Raw genomic sequence first — 26697 nt, forward strand, 5'->3', positions numbered from 1 at the left:
AATTACAAATTTATTGACTTAATGATTGATTCTATGTTGCATTGTGTTTCTGTGTTTGTAATGATGTAAAGCACTTTGAAATGCCTTGCTGCTGAAATCTGCTATACAAATAAAATTTGATTGATTGAACCTTTAGTCACATAAAGATAGTTACAAAGTCAGCCTTCTATCACCTGAAGAACATTTCCAGGATTAAATTACTAATGTCCCAGTAAGATCAGGTATTTAATCAAATTGATTACAGCAAGTATCTTCATAGGTTTCCCTAAAAAGTCTTAAAACTTTAACAGTTGTATGCAGAAATATTTTATCAGTTAAATCAGTTTTTATTTGTACGGTGCCAAACAACATAAATATGAAAATATGTTCAATATTTACTTTTAAGAATATTCATCAAATGCAAAGAAAGTGTTATTTTATGTTATTTGTTAACAGGTAGTAGGTAGGCGCTTTGACAACATTCATGAACCAATCTGCAGTAATTTCCACTAAGTCACCAATTTTCTTCAGAAAGTGAAAATTGCCAAATATCTTTTTCCTAGTTTGTTACAGAAACATTAAAATCGAGCAAAACCAACACGAGACAATGAATCCGATACCCTTTGTCCCCTAACAAGAATGTATTTTATTGAATTTATTTCAGATGGAAAAAAAAAAAAAGATTAAAAACAAATATCCACCACTTGGTTCCTGTTTTTCAGAGTGAGCAACGTGAAAACATCGTGACAGATCACTCGTGTGTCAGAGGTGAGTTTACATCCAGTAAAGAAAGTGCAGGTTCAATAAAGTCACCGCCGTCGATCACTCGTCTATTACCTGATGGATCTTTAGGAATCATACAAAAAAATAAAAACAACCAGCTGGTGAAAAACTGACATGCATAAGAGCATCATTCACCCCAGCGATTGAACCAGGTGGTCATACTGGAGCTCAATCACCGCTGGAGAAACTTTCCTATATCACAAAATCGTATTACATCACAAAAATAGATCAGTAATTAGGATTATCATTCTTTAGTGTAAATATACAATATTTATTGCATTTTCAAATACACTTGTTTCCTATTTTGTTTCTGGCCGTCACCTGAAAAGACTAAATAAACTGTAAAAGCCAGAAAGTACCAAAGAGAAGTGAAGTCAGCCTGGCGTAAGGCAAAGAGCAGCAAGAAACGGTGCTTCTGTGAGAAATCACCAACTAACCTCATCCTCCGCCTCCATTTTAGCAATTAATCTATGAGAGCAATTAGTGTTTTAAAGTGAAGTTTAGCACATCATAAAAAAGTAAAATAGCACTGATTTAAACAGTTTTCTGGCACTTAGTGTTCAACGTTTTATTAGCTGCTACCATTTACAACTACAAACCGTTTCTTGCATAGAAAATAAAAATCATAATGTTTCTGTGGAAAAAGAAAATAATGAATAGCTTTTAGGTTTACCTCCTGAAAGATTTCTGATATTTATATATATATGACTATTTCCTGTAAACTCCAACAAACTAGGAAAATCTGCAGCTAAGGGGATTTTCCACTAAACCGGTTTCAGTTCTGAATCTAGATCTAAAAGTAAATCTTTTAAAACTACAACTTAATAAAAAACAATGCTTCATTGCCCATAAACAGGTAAATTAGCACTGGAGATATGTCTGATGCCTCAGGTTCGTCAGATTTACTGTCGCCAGCCAGGGAACTTATAAATGCACTGCAAAAAACCCAAAATTTTACCAAATTTTACCTAGACTAGATTTCTGGTCTAGTTTCTAGTGCAAATATCTTCTCATGCTCCAATTAAGAAAAACTTACTTAAGTTATTTTTCAGCAAAATATATGAGCTTGTTTTAAGTAACTAATTCCTTAATATTGATGATAAAGTTCTAGTTCCACTGGCAGATTACTTCACATATACGTGAAATTTGCCAGCGGAACTGGAACTTTTTAAAATCAATATAAAACAAGCTCATGTGTCTTTCTGAAAAGTTAGTGTTAGTTATTTCTAGTGCAAATATCTTAGCACACTTGAAATAAGACAAAACTGAACTTACAAGTGACTTTTCAGCAAGAAAAGTGCTGTCTTATTTCAAGTGTACCAAGATATTTGCACTAGAAATAAGGAAAATACTTGGTAAGATTTAGTTTTTTGCAGTACTCTTGGGCCTGGTGTTTATAAATCTATTTAATCAGGATGTAAATTCTGTTGGCAGCTCAGACAGAAAAAAAGATAAAATCTCTGGGATCGTTGTCAATAAAGTGCCTCAGATATTGTACAGTTGGAGCCGGTTCTCTGTGGAAAAAAACAACAAACTGGATTGTAATAGAACCAGTAAAGAACTGGAACTACTTTGGTGGAAAATCCCAAATAAATCCTCTAACCTGGTTTGGGTTCATGCTCGACTAAACAGTGACGATCCGGTCACTGTAACATCACTGAACAAGCTTATAATGTTACACAAACGTAACTGAATAAGAAATATTTTATCTCTAAAGTGCATAAATCAGCATCATGCACAGTGTTGGTTTTAGCGGTTAAGGTGAAGTGCAAAAATCGCCTGAAGATGGAAATATGAACATTCAGAAAGAAGGAAAAGTGGAAAAAAGGAATGCATTCCCTCTCCAAATGTAAAAAGTTGACAGCATCAAGATGCAAAAATCTATTTTACATACAGAGGAAAAATAATGTGACTGAAAAAGCTTTTGGCATGCAGAAAAAAATAAAAAAAATTGGCTGCAAAGGAACACCGTTACCTGGCAACGGGAACGGCGATTAACCAAAAAACTAAACACAACAACCCCACATCTGTGGCGCAAAGAGCTTCTCAGAAACATTTAACAACATAGTTTCCATTTATAAAGTTGATTTTCCCCCCAAAAAGACATAATAATGACACCCAATAAAAAGAAAAAAATAGAAGCCAAGTTAAGAATTGAGAAAAATCATAATAGTTGTCATTAAAAGAATAATTCAGAGTTCTGGTCCTGATATGTCGTGTTGTGTCCCATCGTTGGAGGAGGTGGAGCTGAGCAGAGTCGGTGGTTTTGTTCTCTGATGTGGTGTCAAAACTTTACGTTGTTTGTGCCGCGGTGCGTCGGGCTGGCTTAGCGTCATTTCGTATGTAGTGTGTCTAAGATTTGCGTGTCTCTCCACCGCCCCCTGCTGGCTCATTATGTCTTCTGACACAGTTAAAGTCCTGAGTGGAAACTGGTTCACCTCCCCACAGGTGGTGCTGGAGGAGCTCCTCTCAACACTACTGGGCACAGAAAAACAGAAACAACCGTTACCCATCCATCCATCCATCCATGACTTCCCCGTTGATGGGCTGGTTACCTTAGCAACACAGATGATACACAGTTCTACAATACGACGGCTGCGTTTTCATTGCAAATGTGAGAAAAGTTTTGTTTACATTCTGCTAATGTATAAAAAATATATTTTTTGCAATTGCAGTGTTTTTATTGAAGAAGAAATTAAATTAAAATCACGCGTGAATAAGCTTGTTCATGCTGTAAGTCGTTAAAAATAATGGCAGTGCTTGATGTTAACAGTTACATGAGATAAAATCATAATTCAGCAGCTGTGCTAGCATCATCCAATCAGAAAAGACGTTGGTGTTTTATTCAGGCGCTGTAGCAGCTACGTATGCAGCATCTTGGGGAAATTGTAGTCGGCCATTTTATAAAAGAGCTTTCAACAGCTTTTAATGGACTGTGCGATGCTGTGAGAGCTCTGGAGGAGCTAGCTGCGCATTGTTCAAAAAAACAAAAAACCATCATCCTCCTACTACTTCCTGTCGTCTTCTTTGTTGTTTCAACCAGTAGTAACATCTGGCTGTCGATAATGTGACTCGTGTGATGCAAAAAATGTTTGAATACAGCTAAAAAAAAAATCACCTCATCCTACCGTAAACTTGGTGCGTTTCCAAAAAGCAAATTTATTTTCATATTTTCAATTTGCCCAATTTTATGGCTAATGCAAATGCAGCTAATGTCACTCTGAACCCATTCAAGCAACGAACAAACGCTTGAAACTAATTTATGTGTAGGGTGCCAAAACTTTCTTCAGCTGAACAGAAACAAAACTGAAGTTATTATCTTTGGAGTAAAAGAGGAACGATCCAGAGTCAACACCAAGCCTTAAGTTATTACAGGTAGAAACCAGCGATCAGGCCCGAAATCTGGTGACGGACTCGAACCTGAACCTTCAGAGCCACTTAAAGACGGTTACAAAGTCAGACTTCTACCACTCAAAGAACAATTCCAGGATTATACATATATAAATAAAACAGGAAGAGGAAAAGCACAACATATTATCAATAATTGCATAGTTCAATCCAAAGGAATGTGCAACTGAGTAGGATAATAAAATATATAATATTAGATTTCATAAAAGGACTGATATTTACTTTATTATTATTATGTATTTCAGGATTAGGTCTGGCAGCACAATCCTCGTATCAGATCTCAGTGGGGATTTGTTTTGGTGCTGAAATCTAAAATTAAAATGTTTTTATGTTTTCTCTCCACCAGCAGGGGGCACCATCTCCATTTTGGCTCAAAAGTTCTTGACCTCTGCTTAATGCAGTTCCTGTTTTGTGTCTGTCAATCTTTACCTTTTGAGTTTCAGTGTGTTTTATTTATTTACCAGCTCTTCTTGCTGCTGCTGCACTATAAATGTTAAACTGTAATAACTGAACCGTGAGTGCAGACGTACCCCTGTCAGATTTGCTGGGGTAAACCCGGTTGGAGGGCCTGAACTCCTCAGGAGGTGGAAGATCTTCAATGGGGTGAAAGTTGAACTTTGACTCAAAATCATCTGAGGGAAGAAAAAAATATGATAAAGGAAAATTAGATCATCAGGCTGATGATTAGATTGTTGCAATAGATTATTCCGTTGTTGCAAAAACAACGGAGGAAAACAAATGAATGACGGTGTAGTTCGTTTTACAGGAACTTTACATGATAGACATAGACATGATAGGAACTCTACTTTGTTTACTTAGAAAGTCCAGTTCATTTGAAGAGGCGTGAATGCAGAATCAAAGTTTGCAAAGTGAACTCTGGTCCGCCTAAAAATCTAGGTCTGGGTTCAGTTGAAGTGAACTCTGGTGTGGCTTGAATGCATATATGAATGGCAAGCGAACTGTAGACCGCTTCAAAACCAGGAAGTGAACTATAGAGCAGGGCATTGTGGGTAAATACAACCTAAATAAATGAGAGTTTAACGCTAAGGGGAGAAACGGCTCTTTGTCTTTTACCAAAGATCTAAAGAGAAATCCTACAACCATTAAAATCTGATGCTGCTCCATTCTTGTTAACATTGTGTGTAGAAGAAAGTTGTGCTCAGGTTCTTCAGAGGTTTTTGTGTTGTTTCCTTCAGTAGTTCTTGATGCAGCGCCCCACACGAGAAGAGGGGTAAAGAGGTTTTTCAAAGGGTCTGCATTGTTTTACACAGTGCAGTGTGAAAGCGAACCACGGCAGCTGGGAATGTGACAAATGTTGCAACTTTAATGCCAAATTGAACTGAGTCTACCAGACTATCAGGTGTGAAAACACCCTAAGTTCAATAAGTATTTAGTGTTTGTTGTCCTTTAAGTGACTCTGATGCATGCTGCTCGTAAAGGGAAGAGTTTAATTCAGATGAACTCCTTATAAGGGTGTGAACACATGCTAGTACTCTAAGAACTGTTGCTGTACTCCTGATTTGTGCAGAACAGCAGGAAACAAAAGCCTTGTTTGCATAGCTGGAGGAGGACATTTGACTATCCACGACTGTTCACCGCTGATGGCTTCAACACATCAAGATCAAACAAAACAGTTCACCAGCAGAATAACTGGTTCCATTTAGGAGACTCACATGGACCAGTAACAGCGAGTAATGAGATGATAATAAATCAAGCTCTGAATCTGAAACAAGAACCGACTGTTTTCTGATTCAGAGCTTTTTTTTTTTTTTTTTACGGTTTTGTTGACTCTAGTGCCCTTTATTTGAAAGTAGTTCGACAGGAAAGAGGGTAATGAGAGAGAGGGAAGAGATGCAGTCTCCAGACCGGGAATCGAACTTGCGACCACCGTCACGAGGACTAAGGCTGCAATACGTGGTTCGTACTTTGCCCCTGCTCCACCACAGCACCGTCATTTAGAGCTTTGAAACTGATCTCAAAAATAGCACAGCAAACTACAGAGAATAAAAGTCTGCAGGCTACTGTCTTATAGTGAGTTTATAAAAACTTTACCAGGAAAAAGACAGAGACAGAGACATGTCTATCAGGTCTATAGACATAGACATGTCTATGTCTATAGACCTGATAGACATGTCTATTATAGACATGATAGACATCTATTATGTCTATGATAGATGTCTATCACTGACATCTATCATAGATGTCTATGATAAGACATACACTATGTCTATGTCTTAAGTCTATGACATAGACTATGTCAATAACATAGACATAGACTATGTCAATAACATAGACATAGACAATGTCAATGACATAGTCTATGTCTATGACATGATAGACATACAGTACAGACCAAAGGTTTGGACACACCTTCTCATTGAATTCAATTAGAAAGTGTGTCCAAACTTTTGGTCTGTACTGTATGTCATGGCGGCCTCCAGGCTCAACTTCAGGCCCCAGCAAGCTAAGCTTTCTTCGTTTATTTATTATAGTTTTTTTATACACCAGTAACAGTCGTAGTAAAAACGGGTCAGAAACTGTTTGGTGAAACTGTTGGAAACACAGCTGGTTAGTATGTGAACAAAAACAAATGAATTAAAAGACACCAACAGGTCCAGTGTCTATTTTTTATTCAGTGCAAACAATCTAATTAGGATAAAATAACCGAAGTGCAAAAACCTGATATTTATTTTAATTGTATAGTTTCCATCCATCCATCCATCCATCCATCTTCCTCCGCTTATCCGAGGTCGGGTCGCGGGGGTAGCAGCTTCAGAAGTATAGTATTGTATAGTTTATGTTTTTTTAATGATTTTTTAAGACTTTATCGTTGGTGTTTAGATATTGTTAAAATTCTCTTCCAATAACACATCATTACTTAGTCATATTTTCAACTTTCTGTCAACTTTAAAAAAATTTTAATTAAAAAAACACAATGGGTCATTGGATGACCGTCCCAGCAACTTTTAGCTAGTTTTCTGGGGGAAACCTTGGTTATGAAATACCGTATTTTCCGCACTATAAGGCGCACCTAAAAACCTTCAATTTCCTCAAAAGCCGAGAGTGCGCCTTATAATACGGTGCGCCTTATATATGGACCAATATTGAGCCACAACAGGTCTCACAACTACGGTAAGCAGCCGCCGACTTCATTTTCCCCGTAGAGGAAGAAGCGCGCGGTGCATGCTGGGTTTTGTGTAAAGACCCCAAAATGGCTCCTATTAAGAGACACGGTTACGACGCAGAGTTTAAGCTCAAGCCGATCAGTCACGCAGTAGAACACGGGAATAGAGCAGCAGCGAGAGAATTTAACATGAATGAATCAATGGTGCAGAAGTGGATTTATATTGTGATTGCACTAACGTTTGATTTACCATAACAGTATCAGATTGTTTTTTACGTGTTTATTGAATCGAGGAAACGTTCCCCTCCACTATATGTTATACCTTGCTGTTGTTAAAAGATAAACTGTCACAAAAATACCACGTCACTGACTTTACCTCGGGGAAAATAATAAAACAGCTGTTTATTCATTTTGGGAATGAACGGAGTTTTCAGAACGCTGGTTTGTAATTTATTAATAAAGTTTGCCTGAAATATCTGACTGTTTTATTGACATTCCCTTTATCGCAGTTCCATCTAATGGATGCATAACGTAACCCCAACCTCTACTGTAGCGTCTATTCTATGCGCCTTATAATGCGGTGCGCCTTATATGTGAAAAAAGTTTTAAAATAGGCCATTCATTGAAGGTGCGCCTTATAGTGCGGAAAATACGGTACTTAAATCATGATGCAGCTATGTTTCGTTTCTAGATGTCATTTTATAAAGGACACTTATGTTACTTTACCCATAACATTACATAATACTTACTAAATGAACAGACAAAGTAGATTAAATTAAGGTAATAATTTGTGCCGCTAGGTGGCGTTTGTACTCACCCATGATGGATTTGGAGGAGGGACCCGTGGAGTGGCCATTCCTGAAAGGTGGAGGAGGAGGAGGAGGTCCAGCCGGGGTCCGGGAGGAGGAGGAAGATGAGACGGGTGAAGGCGAAGGGGGCGGCGGGGGTTTCACCCGGCCGTGTTGTTCTGAAACTCCAGTACTATGCCCGCGGTACGGGGGCGGCGGAGGAGCGTCTCTTCCACCATTACGAGAATTGGAAGGAGGCAACTGAGGGGCTGAGGTGAAAACACAAATTTAGCTATTAGAAAGGAGCTGATGAAACTCAAATAAGTTCATAGTTTAGCTAAAAAACATGTTACTATATAATAAAATACAATAAACCAGAAACATTTCGGAAAAGACACACAAATGAAATAATCAGAAGATTGGTTGCTTAGCAACATGCGTAGCCTAGCAACATGTGAGGTTAAGATAACAGTTGAGAGACCACACATGTTTAACTTTAAAAATCAAAGCCTTTAACAATACTAGACTAATTTGAAGTCAAAATATAATTGGGCTTGTACAGTTTGTAAGTAATTTTAGGGTAGTTTTCCTTTTCAAAACAGTCTGAACGCCACAATTCAGATCTTTTCACCCACTTAGATAGATATTAGAAAAAGTACATCTGATCTTTTCCCCCCAATCTCATCTACCTCAACAAAAGCTTAAAAATCAGTCTCTGTCCTCTTCTGCTCTCCTGTCAGAGATTTGACCAATTAACTTAAATGATTGACTTAACTGCACATTTGCATGTTTAAGTTTCTTTTTACAGCAGTAACAGCAAAAAAGGGTTAAAGGACTATTTGGTAAAACAGATGGAAGCGCAGTTGGTCAGTATGTGAAAAAGAAATAAAAAAAGAAGACTCCAGGTTTATTGACTGTGACAACTGCCTGTTTTTCATGCCAACATGAGACAGGTCACAGATTTAGGATTAAAAACCACTTAAATTAGGATGAAATAACTAAAATGCAAAAACTTTATAATTATTTTAATTGCTTTGTTTTTTATGTTGACCTTTTTTTAAGACTATAGTTGTTGTTTAGGTATTGTTAATCTCTTCCAACAACACATAACTACAGAGTCGTAGTCAACCTTCCTGTCAACTTTAAACATTTCCTTAAGGTTTTGTTGGCTCAAGATGCCTTTAATTCGGTTGTCAGACAGGAAGGCGGGTTATGAGAGAGGGAAGACATGTGGCAAAGGTCATCAGGCCAGGACTTGACCCTGCGACAGGAATATGGAGGACTAAGGCCTCCATACATCGGCCGCGGTTTTTCCTTGTGCCACCGCCGCGCCTCAATTTTAAACACTTTTTAACTCAAAAACACGACGGGCCGGTGGATGACTGCACTGGCGCCTGTTAGTTAGTTTTCTGGGAACCCTTGTGCACCCGTAGTAAATATACTTGACTTGCTACCTGTTTTGCGTCCAGGTGGTTCTCTGGCTGGCGGTGGCGGTCTGCTGACCTGCTGGGAGGAAGAAGGCGGCACCGGAGGCGGTGGCGGGGCGTGGTTACGACCTTGGCCGCCGCCACCGCTGCCTCCTGAGGTCCGTTTGTTGCGTAGCGAGTTTTTTCTCTGAGGAAGCTCCGGAGCCCCACCACCGTCTACCTGCGACGGCCCGTTGGCGGTGCCGCTCGGCCTGTAGGGCGGAGGAGGCGGTGGCATCGACGAGCCGCTGCTTGGCGGTTTGCTGGAGGAATGATTAGACTTGACGTTGCTGCTTGAGGAAGAGGAGGAGGAGGAGGAAGAGCCTCTGGTGGGTGTTGGAGGAAGAACTTTGTCTCTACTGTAGGATGGGCCTTTCTGGTTCGGGGTGGGAGGAGCGTTGCCACGGCTACCTTTGCTGAAGGGGGGAGGAGGCGGAGGAGCAGAGGTGCTGTGCTTCATCCCCCCGCTGGAAGAATTGTTGCCGGGGGGGCGGCTGATGTCCGGCAGCGAGGGGCGGTGGGACCGCTGGTGGTCCGATGAAGACGGCTTGTTGGCCGGGGTGGGCGAGGTGGAGCGACCGCCAGGGGGGCGAGGAGCTGCGGGTCGTGACCCCGGGGGTCGAAGGGCAGATCTGCCGACTGAACCAACAGCTGAACCATCTGGAGGACAGAGAGGAAAGGTAGAGTTCATGAAATGGAGGGATGCACTTTTTCACTACCGATACTGAGGTTTAACACTGCACAGAAAAAACACCAAATCTTGCCAAGTAATTTATTTTACTAATAAATTAGTAAATTATTATTAGTAAAATAATTTACTTCAGTAAATTATCACTAAGTATCTTTAGTCCAGCTTATACTGTTAATATTTTAGTGCACTTGAAATAAGACAAAACTAACTTAAAGGTACTAAAACATAGGAGCTTTTTTTCAACTCAATTTATTTATATTGATGAAGATACCAATTCTATTGGGATTAGTATTTTACTTGTAACATGGAAAATTGTCTTGCTATAAGTGAAATAATCTGCCAGTGGAACTATTTTTGCTGAAAAGTTACTTGTCAGTCTGTACAGAGCTGTATCAAACTCTATAATCCAGCAGAATATTGGTAAATTACAGACTCTCATGCATAAATCAGCTCTGAAAATATTAAACGAACTCCTTCAGTTGTTTTAGTTTAAAGTTGTAACAGAGCATGAAGACATTCAATGTGATCTTTAGCTTTAATTTACACAGATTATCTGGGAAAACTCTGTGGCCTGCATAGAAAACATCAGAAATGACTTTTACCTCCAACTGGACGTAATTTTGGAACGCCTCCTTGGAAAAGCGCTCCCATTCCAACCGGGCCTCCACCTCCAAAACCGCCTCCGCCACCACCTCCGCCTCCGCCTCCTCCAGGTTCTGGTAAAAAGAAGCAGTAAAACCCATTAAAGCTGACCAGTATTCACTGAAAGTATTCATACGAATATCAAACTCTATGATGAATATTTGCAGGTGAACAAAAACATTCAGTCAGTGTTTCCATGCATTTTGGATGACGAGATCACGAGTGGACGGCATCAGATCAGGAATGTAAGGATGCATTCAGATCCAAATTAGCCAGCCACATTTGTTTATTAGTATTCTGTTTGCATATCCAGGGAGCTTTATTGCCGGGAAGACTGTGCAGTGGAGTGCTTGTTTGGCCAAATGTGGAGCAAAGGGACCTTTAGAATGCAAGTTTCTCCTCATGTATCGAACATAAAGTGCTCCACTCTTAAGCTGCTTTGGTTCTGGATTGATTGTGGAAACTTCACATGGGTTTGTTGTTTCAGGAATCTTCGCAGGTTTATGACAGAACCGTTTTGTGAAAGAGACGTTTGGCACCTTCCACCCTAATCAGATAATTATCTTTAAATCCTGCGAGATCTACTGTCCTGCAGATTTTATTTGATTCAGGTATGCAGGATCAGGAATCCATTTTAGGTTACGTTCACATACAAATGAAAACCCAAATTCTGCTTTTTCAGAACAGTCTGAACGACCCAATTCCGATCTGGTTTGAGCAGAGAATTTAGCTAAACAGAAAGAGAAACCAATGCACTTGGCTACATTTACATTTTCAGGGTTGACATCTTATTTAGTAGAGATTATTAAAGTAGTTCAGGTAGTTAAATTAGTCTTTTTTAAAAAGGGTAAAAAATAACAGATGACAGGATGGCTTAAGCTAAATGCTAATTTCCACACAGAACAGATCACAACTGATCACTCAGCAAGCATGTGGAGAAATTTTAACATAGTTAGTAAATAGGTAAATGGAGTTTAAAGGGTTTTAACTATGCAGTCTCATAGCTACTCACTGTCCAGTACTGGAGCGCTGCGGTCATTGACTTCAGCGACCTTCTTCAGCTTGGCTCCTTTGCAGATGTCTGACAGCAGGGCTCCACGGCCTTTCGTCTCAGACGAATTCAGCTTCGGAGGCGTGGTGTTGGCCTGAGGAACATGTTAAAATTCACATTTTACATGATTTCAGAGTTTCATTTGGGTCTCTACAGCTTCTACAAACAACCCAGCTGGTCTCTGGCAATAAGTTCATATCTTTAGGTGTCTGAGAAACCCATCAAAAACCTCCTAACTGTTAATCACATTTCACAAGTACTGCGCTGTTACCTAGCAACCCAAGCTGAGCTCCAGCACGTTTGGTCAGCTGGTTTTACTGTGCAGCCCTGTACAATGGCTGCTGAAAAAGACGACAGTTTTGTTGTAGACTTACCATCCAGAAACTGCTTCCTGTATTACTGTTGGTTGTGCAGGAGGCTCTACTTCTGCTTTTTAAAGATGCATTGTTGTATAATTTGCTGCATTTGTTTGCAGCCATTTTCACAAGCGAGTGTAAACATTAAGTTAGGGGGCGTGGCCAGAAGTAGCTTATTTGGATTTAAAGTGACATGACGCCCTAACATATCTGAAAATAGGCAGAACTGACCAGATTTCAATCTCATTATCCAAGAACGACTTTGTGCAAAAAAGCAATAAACATGTTCAAGGTAGCATAATAGGTCAGCCTTAACAGTCATAATATCATATTTCTGTTTCCTTCATTGTTTCCTTGAGCGACCATTCAGGTCTCGTCGATCTGAATGGATACAAATGGGCAACGTTTTGTTTTTTCAGACTCCAACAAATATCATATTTCCTTTTTCTTTTCCTGATAAGAGACTAAACCAAGCGCATTTCTGAAAAACATTCCTTTAATGATTGACTGCAAGTGTGTTGTCGTTGCAGAACCAGCCATAAATTCACGTTGATTGCAAGCTAGCAGTAAAAAAAAAGAAAAAATGTTAGCTCCAGTCACTCACCTGACTAAAGGTTGGGGGAGGTGGGGGTCCAGGTGGAGGGGGAGGAGGAATCGGCATCCTGTCCCTTTACTGGGAACTCTCTCTGGGGGTCAAAGGCCAATGGAGTTACTGTCTTCTTAATGACAGCATACACCGATTCTCTGGGAAACAAAAAAAATACATGTTTAAACTTAAAGTTTAGACAATTATTCAACCCAGAAGCTGCGTTTTCCATTTCAGCAAATGTTGTTTTGCATTTGCTGAAATGCAAATCTCTTTTCAAATGCTTATAAAATGGCATTTATAATCAGCCAATCACATCGCAGTAACTCAATGCATGTAGTCACCCAGGCGTGGTGAAGACACCATCTTGAAGTTTAAAGCGGGACAAAACAGGGATTTAAACCTGCAGTATGCAACTTTTATAAATAATGATTTTTTTAACACATTTGTTGAAAATGTCACCATGACATAACAGAATAATATGAGATAATATGTCAAAAGATCAATTTCCTCCACCTCCTCCCTGAGCTACTATAGCCATCTGACGAAATGCACCTCTCCCGACCAAAACCAGAGCCAGGCGCAAGGTCTTAGTGCTGTCAATCATCCTCATGTACTGGTTAATAAATTTGCTAATGGTGGAGAAACAATGGACCATTACAGGAAATCCGTTTATTTGTCATCAGTAGTCATGCTAACTAGCCTTAGCATTCATAACATGCTATGCTAGCAGCAGCGTAGCAGAGAGCAATATGGAGGGAGGAGAGAGTGATTGACAGCACCAAGAACCATCTCCTGGCTCTGACTGGTTGTTTCTAGATGGCAGAGGAGCTTCTCTCAGATTATCTGTTTCGTACCGTCACGACGTGGTGACAGTTTAAAAAAATATGTAAAGAAATGTTTATAAAAGTTACCGGTACTTTAAATAACTGAGCGTAGCATTTTAGAAACCAAAGATGTTCTGGGGTTTACATGCAATCATCTACAGGTTACAACAGGTGGTCACAAAAATAAAATAAAACAGAGCATAAGTAGAGGGGGCAAAAAAATCTTTCCGATGTCAAAAGTCAGACGTGAATGAACAGATCCTCAAGAGCAGCCTAAAATAGTTATGCTGTAAACAATTACAAAAGTCCAAACTAACAATCAGAAAAGAGCAAAAATGGATTTAAAGGGGCGCATTCACATATTTTTCCGGCAAGCCGTGCTTGCAGTAGCATAAAACTGCGTCCATTTGTTTACATTTGATTGTAAACAAACGGAGTGGATAACACAGGAACAACTACACCACTGTTTACTTTCCTGTTAATGTTACCCAGCACCCTGTATTCCCATATTTTATTCCATCCAATTCAAAGTCAATTCCAAGTAAAACAACATGGTTTGTTTGCACCTGCAAATTTGCTCGCAACATGTTTATCTGTGTGCAGGTATTGCAACACGTCACTGAACTAACACTGTAACCGGAGAGCAGCTTAGAGGCAGAAATGTGACAAATATATCAGTACTCTGGAAGAAACACGCTCCCATTTTTTCTAAAGAAGAAACAAGTTTACACTGACACCAAACGTCAAGCAATCTCCTCAAAACTATCAAAATAATGTTGAATAGTTAAAAAAAACAGATAATGCTCTCTGCAAAACATCATATTCTGAGCATAAATATCCAGCTCAAAATGCGACCAATAAAAACACATTTCTTAGTCAAAATTTAATCAAAATTCAACAATTTGTTCCTGTTAGATTATATTTGTGCTGCAGTGAAAAATGTATCTGTAGTCACATTATACACATTATTACGACAGTGTATAAGGGCCAGTGAAAATTTTTAAAAAGTTCATTTCTGCCAAAATATGTTCTCAGAACAATCTCAGAAAACAGAGATTAAAAAAACACTAGGAAATTTATAAGTCTCAAAAGTTTAAAATTTTCACTTTTTAAAAAAAGTTTAAAAAAAAAAAAAAACAAAAGAAAAAGAAAAATGTGGAAATTTCTGATATTAATCTCAAAAAGTCTGAGTTCCAGAAAATGTTCGACTTTTCAAACTCAGCAATGTTTCTTTTCTAGAACATTCCTGAGATTTATCTCAAAATTTCTGAAATTCTTTCAGAAATTTTTTCACTTTTCAAACTCAGGAATTTAAAAGATTTTATAGAAAAATTCTATACTTTTTAGGCAGAAATTTCCTTTTTAATTTTCCATCTGCAGTGGCCCTCATCTACCATCGTACATTATACATAAACATTCAAAGTAGCATTAATGCTAAGCTAAGCCTGTTTTACGTGTACTCTTTCATTATCTTATGGAAACTGAATGCGTTTGTGACGAGTCAAATCACTTCCTGGTGCTCTTCTTTCACATTTTCTAGTCAGTGGGAACCGACCGTCATTCCAACCCCCAGGATAATAAAGCGTCTCTGTGATGGGACCGCAAAGCATTTTCGCTCCTGCTTTTCATACCACAAAAATAATGTCATGATTCTCGTCCCACCAGCTTTACTTCCACACAAAACACAAGAGACAGACGTGAAGCAGAGTTTAGGTAACCATGTCGCCATGGAAAAGGAAATTTATGAAAACCACAAAATTAGATTGTGGGTCATCACATAAACAAAGATGATGCATATAAAATGTTGCATTCAAATTTCTCAACGATTACCAAATGAAGACACTGGAAATAATCAACCCTGTTGTATTATTTTAAAGATTAAGGCCAAACTATCGTCCTGTCTATCTATATTAAATAGACTGATACTGTATATCTATCTATTATTTATCTATTTTTTTTATTATAAATCCTTATTATTTGGCTTGTTTTAGTCTCAGCATTATGGAAGAGGATTAGGGCCGCTGGAGGAAAAAAACAAACAAACATATATATAAAAAATGTGACTTTGATCTAGAAATTCTGATTTAAAAAAAGTCATTATTCAGACAGAGATTAAAACCAGAGTTCGTAGATTGAAGTCAGATTCTAGGAACACCAAAGTCAAATGGTAATTATGAGAAAAGAAATTATAATTCTGAGGAATTGAGACATTAATTCAGGATTATTACTTTAATCTCAGAATTTTGATTTTAAAAAGTCATCATTTTAAGTCAGAAATTGGAGATTAAAGTCAGAAAAACTAGCAAACATGCTAAAAAAATAATAAAAACTAACTAAATTAGCCAAAATAAAGCTAAAACTAAACTAAATTAAAATCCCAAAACTATTCCAACCGTGGTGGTGATTTAGATGCTACTTTAAATATAAACATTCAGACTCGATGAAAGTATCTAGCAGAGTGATGGTGCAAGATGTCTGAGGTCAATGGATCTCCCCAAACCAGTTTAGGCCTTAAACTGGTTTATGCCTGCAGCGCTGGTCCCTCCCTCACCCTGATGGAGCTTGGCTGTGGGGTTTCTCCAAGAAACACTGCAGGAATCTCACCAGTCAAGTCCAGGCGGTGTAAACGGAAAAGCACAGCAGCAGAAACGTCGGGGTCTGGGATGGGGGCATTTTACAAACCAACTCACTCAGAGGTGTGAAAGCACTGGATTAAGTGGATTAAGATCAATCCCCTTGATCATTTCACACTTTAGAAAAGCATCTGAGGTTTGAGTCTGGCTTCAGACTTTTGACGCACAGAATATGTTAAGTATGTTAAATTTAATGTGTGGAATATCTTTCCACTATCTTTCACTAAAGACCTGATAAGAGCTGAGAACAATAGGATTAATTGTGAACAACTGATTATCAAAATCATTGTAAACTAATTTAGTAATCAGTTAATTGTTAACTGGAGTGTACATACTTGGAATTTTCTGGAAAAACAAAATATTCAGAGCAGCAAAACTGTACAAAAATATTTTTAAAATTCCTCATGTGGCATAAAAATGTTCATTATTTAAAAAAGGAACTTGGTTTATTTTAGTGATGCACAATATATCGGCATTGGCCTACATTAGTCACTTTTAACATATTGGTGTCGATCTGGTAAATAAAACCAGGCCGATATTAACAACAAATATTTGTTTTCATCTTGTTGCCATTCGTTTCTGGTCATTTTCTTTCTCAATATAATATTGGTAAATATAACAGCAGTATTAAAATCAGATATCAATTTTCATACCGGTGAATCCCTAGTTTATTTGCATCTTTTTTATACAATATTATACTCTTTTTATAATATTGAAGAAAAAAAGGTAAAGTGGTTAACTGAGAAATCTGTAGAATGATCTTATTTCTTTAATTAAAATAATGATTAATTGTCAGAAAAATCGATTGTTTATTGTTGTAACAATAGCTACTCATCTTCTTTATGATAAGTCCACATCATAATAAAGCATTTATTACAAAAACAGTTACACACACTTAACATGATATTAGAAAATAGCATATTACTAAATTAGTAGTTAGTTGCAGCCCTAGACTTGAATACATGTTTTTAATGGTGCAGGTAAAAAAAAATATCCTGAATTTAGTTAATTTTTTTTCCAAATGTTTGAATTTTAAATAGTTCAGATGATGGTATTGAACGCAGCTCAATATCTATCACTACAGCTATATAATCACACCGCCAAGGTAAAATCATAGAGATAAGGAGTGAAGTGGAGTCACCAACTCGGAAACAGATTATTCAAATATTCTTTGATCGGCACCTTGATGCGATGTTTAACACCCAGTCAGGACATCCTCAGTTTAGACCGCAACGTAGGTCAGGATTGTCTGCATTTATCTAGTTCAGGAGTCTCTTTAAAACCTTCACTGTAGTTTGAAATAAAACTGGACAAAAATGCTAAAGGAAAAATGCAAAAATGGAGCAATGTTTTAAATTTAATGGTAACTTTTTTTTTTTTAAGTTTTAGCACTTTTTCATTGGTGTTTTCATGCAAAATATTTCCACAAAGAATGTAAGAAAATGTATCTCATGAAGTAATTTTTTTTTCTGCCAATGAGTTACAAATTATGTGTATATTTTTAGATAATTTTCTATGACCTTTAAATGTCTCATCTCTCTGAAGAAAATGCATAAAACCAAAACACAAAAACATAATTGTTCTATAATAAGATCCTCTAAACATATTTCCTTAAGTTTTGGTTCAAAGCCGTGTTGTTTTTGTGGCTCTAAAAGTTGTTTTATTTGGACCAAAGGCTACAAAAAAAGGAAGGAGGAAAATCAAAAACTGTTGATTATAAATAGCTACCATTTTACATGTTGATGTCACATACATGGCAACATAATCTTATCAATTACATGCCAAACAGCATAAGTAGAGATTTTGCTCCTTTAGTAACTGTATAGCAATTGACTTTTATTATATTTATCTGTATTTAATACTATTTGAGAAATAGCAGCATCAATTAAATAATCTACATACTTGGACTGAAGCAAGTGTGTTGGGTTCCTGATGATGCTAATAATTAGCATCATTAGGTATGATGCTAATGAATCTAATTAGCATCATACCTAAATTTACACTAATGGCTAATGGTGCGTTTGAATTTATAATGTCCAAATTATTTAACATATTTAACTGTAAAATCATCAGCAAAAATATTTTTTTGTACAACAGGATATAAATTGAGGCGTTACGTGCTTGGAAAGAAGTGAGTATAATTTTTTATTACTTTAGAGCAGCACTACTCTAACATATTTTTATTCAACATAAAAAGTAGTTGTCCACAAATTTACTCAAATGAGTGTATAAAAATATTCTGTTGAAAGGCTACTGAAGTACTAAGTGGCTGATCAAAACATCTCGTTTTATTTCTAAAATGCCAGACAGACTAAAAATAGCTACGTGCAAATAATTACAAAATAACCGATTTTAAGCAGAAGAAACACTTCTGCAAGTGTTTTTTTTTTCAAGAGACAGCATATAAAATTAATACTTACAGTAGGTATTCATATACGCATAATATGAAGTGTTTAACTTGCATTATTTAGGCGTCATAAGACAGAAAACAAAATCAGAACAATAAAGAGGTCTTACTTTGTCATAAACTGTAGGTCTGTTTCTGGTGAAGTTTGATTAAAACAAGTTTGTTCTTCATCTAGTGAAGCTAATAGCAGTGGATAGAGTATCCAGAAATTTCACTCAAATATGAGTGACAATACCTCAGAAAAGTATGACCCACTGCATTTACTCAAATGTAACTCAATACATGTAACTAGTTAATAAACTCTGAAATCCAGCTATAGAGGAGGAAGTAGGATGCTTCTGTGATCAAGGAAATAAACTGAGCTACAGCGTTAAAGAATCGTTTATTTAGGCCAAAACTAGACTGATTCCCCATGTTCAATATTAACATAATATAATAAAGGGCTCACATAAACCATTTTACTAATTTAAGGATTAACAATAACAGAGGTAGAAACTAAAAGTGATGAAGTAATTTCATAAATTAAATGTCTGCTTCTAAAAAAAAAAATATGTTAGATAAACTGATTTAGCATCAATCCACCATTTAACGTTTATAATCAACACAGGACATCATTTTAGAGTGCTGTTCATACCCAACAAGACACCGGATACTAAAGTAAAACACATACATGACCGTGGGGCAGTTACGATTTCAGCACCACAGGTAAGATCTTTCGATGTAGTTGTTAAATCACTTTTTAAAAATTATTTTCATTTAACTTTTTTTCCACTATTGTTTTTTATTCATAAATGACTCGACAAGAAGAATGGCAGTTAATTTTCCAGGACCGGGAATCGAACCAGGGACAGCTGCCTTGAGGACTGGTGCACAAGTTCTACCACTGATCCACCTGATCCACCACAATGACGTATTTTATACGTGAACCTTTTACAGTATGTGACCTGCCGACTTAAGTTTTCCCGAATTAAAAAACACCGAGTTCCTGGCAAGCAGAAACGTGCAATCCGTGACAGAGACTTTAGTCAGGCCGAGACAGGCTGCATAGCCGCTCCCAGACAGCATACCTGGCCGAAACTCAGGAGGACTGAAGCCAAACATTTACTCACCGGAGCTTCGGTACTCTCGTTTGCCCAAACAACATGAATGGAAAGTGCTGGCGTGGCAGTCTCTCGTTGAAGCAGTATGGTAAAAATAAACAAACAGAAAAAGAAACAGCTCGAGGAAGGCTGCTGGCAGGTCGCAGTAGTGTGGCTGAACGCCGCCGAAGAAATTCACAGGTTAGCCGGGGCTAATGTTAGCGACTAGCTGTTAGCATAGAGCTGTTTACTTCAAAGCTGACAGTGTCAACCCGGTTCGGCTACCTACAGTCACTGCCCGAGTAGGACACCTCTGCGTGTTGCCATATAAAACAAGCTATTGGGCCACTTTTCAATGTTTCTGGTTGTCACGGCAGACTTTACCCGCACTACTGACCCACAAGCAGAGCCATACTGTCCGCTGCTGTCGGTCCCTTCCTTCCCAGAAACCAGGAAGTGGGATGAACTGCGCAAAATGGAGGCTTTTCAGCGGAACCAGTGCCTTTAAAAACAGTTACGACACTCTATGAACTGGCCTTCACGGGGTCACGTGGTTCACCTTTTCTACAACACTGAGATAAGTATAAAATTTAAAATCTTAGTGTAGAAGGTTTATTATTAAACATAACATTTAATTTCCCTTTGGGATTAATAAGGTATTTTTGAATTGCTCACCTATCAACTGATTTTTTTAAATTCTATTTTCATTAAAATCCCCCAAGCTAATGCTTGTTAAATGTTTTATTTATAATAAATTTGCTAACTCTTCTGGCAAACTGGTAGATTCATACTTGTAGATGTTATATTCACAAAGTTGGGTAATAATTTATTATGAAATATTGCTACTCTTACTTGAGTAAAATTTCTGGATTCCCTACCCAATGTGAGTAACTTCGCTAAATGAAGAATGGGCATGTTTTAACCAAAAAATCACCAGATAGACAAACACCTGCAGTTTTTGTTAAAGTTTCATAAGTTTGTTTTTTTTTTTAAAGAAATTGATTTGGGAAAAAAATATTTTGCCAGATTTTTGTTACTTATATTAATGATTGTCATTTTGGCTTTTAAAATATCAACATTTCTACTTAACTTTATATTTTGGTCCATCTGATTATGTAATTTGTAAATGTTAAATACTTGATAATTTGATTAGTTACTCTCTACTTGAGTAGTTTTTTTTTACCAAATACTTTCTTGGATGGCTACATTTTACTTGTACTTGAGTAAAAATATGTTGAAATAGTGCTACTCTTTCTTCAGTATAAATTTAATTCCCTGTGATTATTGTTCAGGTCCATGCTCCAGTCCGGTAGGTGGCGGTAGTGCGCCTTAAGTTGTTTGCCTTCTCCCATGTTATAAAACAACAAGAAGGAGAAGTCAAGAAGAAGAAGGAGAAGATAATGGCGGCGGTTAGCCGAAGCTTTGCTGCCCTGTGGAGGACAAACGGTGTGAGAGTACCGTTACACCCTCTACTGTCTCTCTGTGCCGCCCGAACACAAAGCTCTGTAAGCGGCGACCCGCTGCCCCGGACCTCCCTGTCCAGGCCTCCGTGGTCGGAGCAAACTAGCTTCGTGTCAGCGGAGGAGGAGCGGAGCCGACATGCCGCCGTGGTGAGCAGCGTGAACGACCGGATCGAGAGGCGGGACTTCGGCAGACTGTTCGCCGTGGTGCACTTCGCAGCTCGCCAGTGGAAAGTCACCGACGAGGACTTGATCCTGGTGGAGAACCACATCGAGGCGGAGTGCGGAGACCGGATCTACTTGGAGAAAGTGCTGCTGGTAGGGGCGGAGGACTTTACTCTGGTCGGTAGGCCTCTGCTCGGGAAGGAGCTGGTCAGGGTCAAAGCCACCGTGATTGAAAAGACCGAATCCTGCCCCAAAATGCACATGGTGTTCTGGAAAAGACACCGGTTCCAAAAGAAGAGGACCATCGTGCAGCCGCAGACTGTCCTGAGGATCAACAGTATCGAGCTGCACCCGCGGCTGTCTTGATTCAGACTGTTGACTTGTGAGGGAATCTGGTTTCGGACGTGCTGGATCTCTGAAACAGTTCAGTTCAAATTTTAGCAATGTATAAAATATTAAAGAGTTGTACTTTCAGAAAACTGTATAGTGTCTGGATCTGTATTCCTGCTGAAAGTAAAGTTGGAAACGTATTTTTATTGGAGTCGGGATAAAGTTTTGTCATTGCATTCCTACGCTATTCTATTGCGCTCTGCTCAAATCTGGCTATCAGCACAGGTTGGGCTTTCTGCCATTTACGGTACTTTGATATATTTTTTTTGTTTGTAAGAATTTAAACCTGATCAATCGGCTAACAGAAGTTGTGAACATGACGGCGATTTCCTGCACTGTTTCAGAATTGTAGTCTGTAGTTTTAGGAATAACAGCAGAGGAAGTGAACGTAAAATGTATTAAATTTCTTAATCTGGGACCCAAGTCCGAGTTTCGTGCCACAAACAAACAAAGGTGGTATGACAGTAAAATAATAATAATAAAAGTCCTTATGTTTGTAAAGACAGCGGATGCGCGCGCAACTTAACTGCAGCCGGACCAGACTTTTACTGTCGCTGGTTGTCATGGTTACCCGCATTTGCCTTGCTGTTTTAACGTCAGCTAGCATATTAGCATGCTATTGACCCGTTGCAACTTCGTCACTTAGGCCCGACAATGACCCTTGAAAGCCATCAGTAGCCATGGATACTGATGGCTGATTGGCTTTTGGAAGAGCCAAGAGGGGGGGAAAAAAATTAACGTTCCGTTAAACGTTTAACTGCTGCATAACGGATAAACGCTGGCAAAATTAAAATATTCAACGCCTCAGTAACCGCCATTCTAGTTGTGCTTTATTGGTCTGAACATCCGGGCAATAGTGACGTGATTTGCGATGAGTTTCATAACCGAGACCAAACCTTTAAAAAAAACAAGACCACATCTTTTTGTATGAAGCAAAGCGTAGTACAAAGGTTTGTGATAAAATGGTCAGAAGACAAAATATGTGAAACATAGGTTTTATTTTGAAAGCTATCTTAATCTTCTAGAAAACGGCAAACAGCATTGAGGACTGAGTTTTTAAGGCACTGTTGAACTGTTTCTGCTCAGTGGTAACAGCTTTTCTTGAACTCAAGCACTGGAGAATAAAAAAACCAGCTTGTCCAACAGGCAAAAATTATGTAAATAAAAAAAAAATACAGTGGTTTAATGTGCTAGCATGTTAGCAAAATGTCCTCTGGAGTCTAAATACTAACACATAGCAAAAAAGATCCCCCTGAACAAAGTGATTCTGCTTTAAAAAATAAATCTGGGTAACCGACCTTCACAGATCCTGGTGGTTTGATTCATTCATTCATATGAGAAATTACAGCTACATCACTCAGTTACAGAATTTCATATTAATTCAAACATACTAGATGTTAATACTGCGTAAGTGTTATTTGTCATAGATCAAAAACATAAGAAGGATTTTGCATTTTTACTGTAACTGAAAAGTATCCAGTTTTCTAGATGTAAATTTATTCTGTTACAAAAACAAAATTTGGGTCAATTCCTTTCAAAACTCTTGCTATATTTATCCAAGTTTAATAAATAAAATAACTTTACCCTGATTAAAAATAAAAAGTTTAATAAATGTATATCATTGCTGAACTACAGTTGGTGGCCAGAAAAAACTCAGTTGAAGAGCCACAAATGGCCCCCGACCAACACTTTGGACACACCTGGCTTAAACAGTTCTGCCCGACCTTCACCTGCTGTTGCAAACTGCCGATGTGTTGTAAAATTAGTTCATACTCCATGTTTTTGTTTTAAATTTTAAATCCCAGCCCACATGGACTGCAGTCAGATTTCCTGGAGGTAACAGATGAAAACATTTCACTTTCCCCAGAGGACAAAGTGCGACAGAGTACAAGGGACAGACTGAGATTATTTTTGTAAATTATGAAAATAAAGTCATATCAGCAAAATAAAGACGTAAAATTACAAGAAAAAAGTTTTTATGAGAAAAAAAGCAAACCTTTGTGTTTTTTTTCTTTGATAGACGATTGTTTTAAAGTCCTGCTACTGATAATAAATTGATACTTCCTTATTTTTAAAACTTCACAAAATGCTCAACATCCCTCCTCCATTAACACAGCGGTAACAATTTTTTTTCTTGTAGGATTTGTCATAAAACTATTACTTTATTCTGGTATTATTACTGCTTTATTCTTATATCCCTTTATTCTCATAATTTCAGAAAACCAAATTCTTCCAGTCTGGCCCCAACGCTCCATCGTACCAAAGCAAAGTGTGAAATGACAGCGATCGATCAGACATTGACGTGTGTCAGACATCACTAGTTGTGCACCGATAAATCAACCAGCCAGTAAATCGGCGTAGATTTCCTAAATTTTGGGAGATTGGTGATCAGCCAATCTTATCCACCAAAATCAACTACTGTCCTCGTTTTGGAGAGAGGTTTGACTGTCAGCCCCGCCCACCGTTCATATCTGTATGTTCACAGTTATCAATAGTCACCCTAGCAACTTTCTTGCTATACTTAATTACAGTTCAGACAAAAAAATAAATCCGTACCAACCAAAATTGGAATTGGCAGATCAGCCAGACACCTGCACTCGGTGCACCCAAAGCAAAGTTCCCAGTGAATTTATCTACTACCTGGTTATTTCTGTATGTTTGACTGCAATTTAAAAAGGCATTAGTTCTGGAGGATATCATAGTAGACATACTATGTCTACTACAAATCATTTATTTTCAGTGCTGACCAAGTCAAATGCCAATCTGTCTCCCAGCATCGTAGGGGCAACATATTTCAAAACAAAATTTCAAGTATAAGCTTTAAAAGGCCGATCAGTATAGTCCAAAAGATCGATTCCTCCTCTTGAAAGTTGTCCGCTCCCTGGGGGGGTTTCTTATCGTTTTGCCCGTCCGACCCCTTTTCGAACGGGTCCTGCGGCACCGACTGGTCGTAAAACACCTGGATCTCGAACTCGCTCTCATGGTACGACGGGTGGCCGTAGACGCCGATCCCCACGGGCCTCTTGAAGTCGCCGGGGACGACCACCACGTCATGGCCACAGGTCACCGACTGCAGCTTGTAGGTGTCGAAGTTCGGGTGGAGCGTTTTGTCAGACACGTACAGGTCTGCGTCACCTTTGAGGCTCTGCATGTGCAGGATGATGCGTCCGTCGTGGTTGAGGCGCAGGTAGCTGTAGTTCCCGGCTCCGATGTGACCCTGGACCACGTGGAGCAGAACCCACTCCTCGGGGATGCCATCATCCTCGGCGGGGCTCAGGAAGCTTCCTGCCTGCGGCAGGAAGAGGGCAACGAGCAGCGCGGCGTGGCCCAGCATCATGGTGAAGGCATCTGTCAGTCCGCCAGACAGCCTGCAAAACATTCACCGTTTAAACTAGAGCTGGGCAATACAACCATTGTTAGGCCTGTCACAATGAATTAATTGCAATAAACAATAATATTGTAGTTTTGAACCCATTTTCAAGTGATATATTAATAATAATGCCCTCTTGAAGACTAATAAACTCTAATTTTTTACAAAACACTTCACAAAAAATACTTTATTACTCCCAAAGGGAAATTACGTTTTGTTCTAATTCATGGATTTTCTTCAGAGAAATTTATACTCCTCCTCCACAATTGAAATACTCCTCAAACTAAACTTGTTTCTCCTGAAATCAACAATAATCTCCATTGTTTTGTTCACATTCTAGATACTTTTTTTCACATCACGCCATAAAGCGACCCATCTGTTGAATGTAAAAACATTCAACAGTGGTCTCAAACTTACGTTAAAATTGATTTAATTTATATGTTGTTTTTTTCTGAAATAGATAAAAGTTCTAAGATTAAGCGAATAGTGCTCGCTGTTTACTCTTAATCTTCTAGTCAACGCAAAGTTAAAAATAAACAGCTTGGTTTCATCTTCACCGACTGTTCTGACCTTTGATCTATGGATTAAACATACTTAAAACGTTAACAAAACTATTTTGAAACTCACTTCAAAATGTAGTGCGACACTACGACTTTCAAATCAACCTACTAGTTTGGTGAACAATTCACGTCAAACTCAGAACAACAAAACCAGAGCAATTCTTGTTCCCTAGCTTCATGCTAATCCGTTATCAGCTAACAGCTGCGGACCGGCGCAGTTTTAAGATTCATAATATTCGTAACAATTACATTTAAAAACAACTCTACAATGCTTTGAGACACTGAGGTTACAACTTAAATTTAACATACTGTACGCAGGAATTTAACACGTTAATGTAACTCACACAGCTGTCGCTTCCAAGCCAACATCTTCCAGTTAGCACAGCTAACAGCAAGTTCTCTTCTTCACTTCCTCTGTCGAAAAGCGGCTCTCTACCGCCACCTACCGCTCAGGAAGGGAGACTCGCCTGCAGGGCGATATGCACTCAGAGGTGGGATTTAAAGCGTTATGTTGAGGGTTTTCTGAAAACTAAATATATATTTCTTTATATATACAAATTTTAATTTCTTATAAAGCAATCAGCAAATAGAAAATAACATCAGAACAACAGAGCTTGCGACTAAAGACGAGGTCTCACTTTGACATAAACTGTGGGTTTGTCTCTGTGTCTGGTGCATTTTTAGTTAAAACAATCTTCTTTATTCAGTGAAGTTAGTCACAGTGAGCAGAGGGTCCAGAAATTTCACTCAAGTAAGACTAGCAATGCTTCACAATTATATTTCTCAATTAAAACGTCAAAATATGGTGCAATAAAACTCCTCCTACAAGTAATTTGTTTCCAAAAAGTCTCTGAAGGAACATTTATTTACGATACTTAAAAATGTTAGTTTCATAAATTTTGTACTTTATGATTTGGAAAAGTGTTATTTTG

The 26697-nt window shown here is 38.3% G+C and overlaps 3 protein-coding genes across 5 annotated transcripts; 1 reads left to right on the forward strand and 2 right to left on the reverse strand.

The window, feature by feature from the left end:
* Positions 1–596: 596 nt before the first annotated feature.
* wipf2a (WAS/WASL interacting protein family, member 2a) lies at positions 597–20805 on the reverse strand. 3 transcript variants are annotated; one of them, XM_028017554.1, is made up of 8 exons: positions 20218–20805; positions 12893–13032; positions 11894–12026; positions 10842–10955; positions 9537–10208; positions 8112–8351; positions 4701–4802; positions 597–3240 (listed from the first exon to the last, which is right to left on the reverse strand). In XM_028017554.1, exons 2-8 carry the CDS (start codon positions 12947–12949, stop codon positions 3197–3199), a joined length of 1362 nt encoding a protein of 453 aa, XP_027873355.1. In that variant the 5' UTR covers positions 12950–13032; positions 20218–20805; the 3' UTR covers positions 597–3196. The 3 variants fall into 3 exon arrangements, with proteins under 3 accessions (XP_027873355.1, XP_027873356.1, XP_027873354.1); XM_028017555.1 differs by having other exon boundaries at positions 597–3237; positions 19851–20805; XM_028017553.1 differs by having other exon boundaries at positions 19851–20805.
* Positions 20806–20999: 194 nt separating this feature from the next.
* On the forward strand, positions 21000–21986 carry mrpl21 (mitochondrial ribosomal protein L21). Its single transcript, XM_028017383.1, has one exon. The coding sequence runs from the start codon at positions 21221–21223 to the stop codon at positions 21809–21811; it is 591 nt and encodes a 196-aa protein (XP_027873184.1). The 5' UTR covers positions 21000–21220; the 3' UTR covers positions 21812–21986.
* Positions 21987–22816: 830 nt separating this feature from the next.
* Positions 22817–26316, reverse strand: c5h6orf120 (chromosome 5 C6orf120 homolog). Its single transcript, XM_028017384.1, has 2 exons — positions 26110–26316; positions 22817–25203 (listed from the first exon to the last, which is right to left on the reverse strand). Exon 2 carries the CDS (start codon positions 25170–25172, stop codon positions 24630–24632), a length of 543 nt encoding a protein of 180 aa, XP_027873185.1. The 5' UTR covers positions 25173–25203; positions 26110–26316; the 3' UTR covers positions 22817–24629.
* Between the last annotated feature and the right edge of the window lie 381 nt (positions 26317–26697).

Source organism: Xiphophorus couchianus, chromosome 5, assembly GCF_001444195.1.
Source record: "Xiphophorus couchianus chromosome 5, X_couchianus-1.0, whole genome shotgun sequence".
Taxonomy (NCBI): domain Eukaryota; kingdom Metazoa; phylum Chordata; class Actinopteri; order Cyprinodontiformes; family Poeciliidae; genus Xiphophorus; species Xiphophorus couchianus.

Excerpts from the sequence above, each read along its gene's own strand:
- wipf2a (XM_028017554.1), bottom strand. The coding sequence starts at position 12,949 with ATGCCGATTCCTCCTCCCCCTCCACCTGGACCCCCACCTCCCCCAACC. Across the intron at positions 12,027-12,892 it reads CTCCCCCAACCTTTAGTCAG|GCCAACACCACGCCTCCGAA; the intron begins GTGAGTGACTGG and ends CATGTTCCTCAG. Across the intron at positions 4,803-8,111 it reads CTCCTCCAAATCCATCATGG|ATGATTTTGAGTCAAAGTTC; the intron begins GTGAGTACAAAC and ends TTCTTCCCTCAG.
- mrpl21 (XM_028017383.1), top strand. The coding sequence starts at position 21,221 with ATGGCGGCGGTTAGCCGAAGCTTTGCTGCCCTGTGGAGGACAAACGGT.
- c5h6orf120 (XM_028017384.1), bottom strand. The coding sequence starts at position 25,172 with ATGATGCTGGGCCACGCCGCGCTGCTCGTTGCCCTCTTCCTGCCGCAG.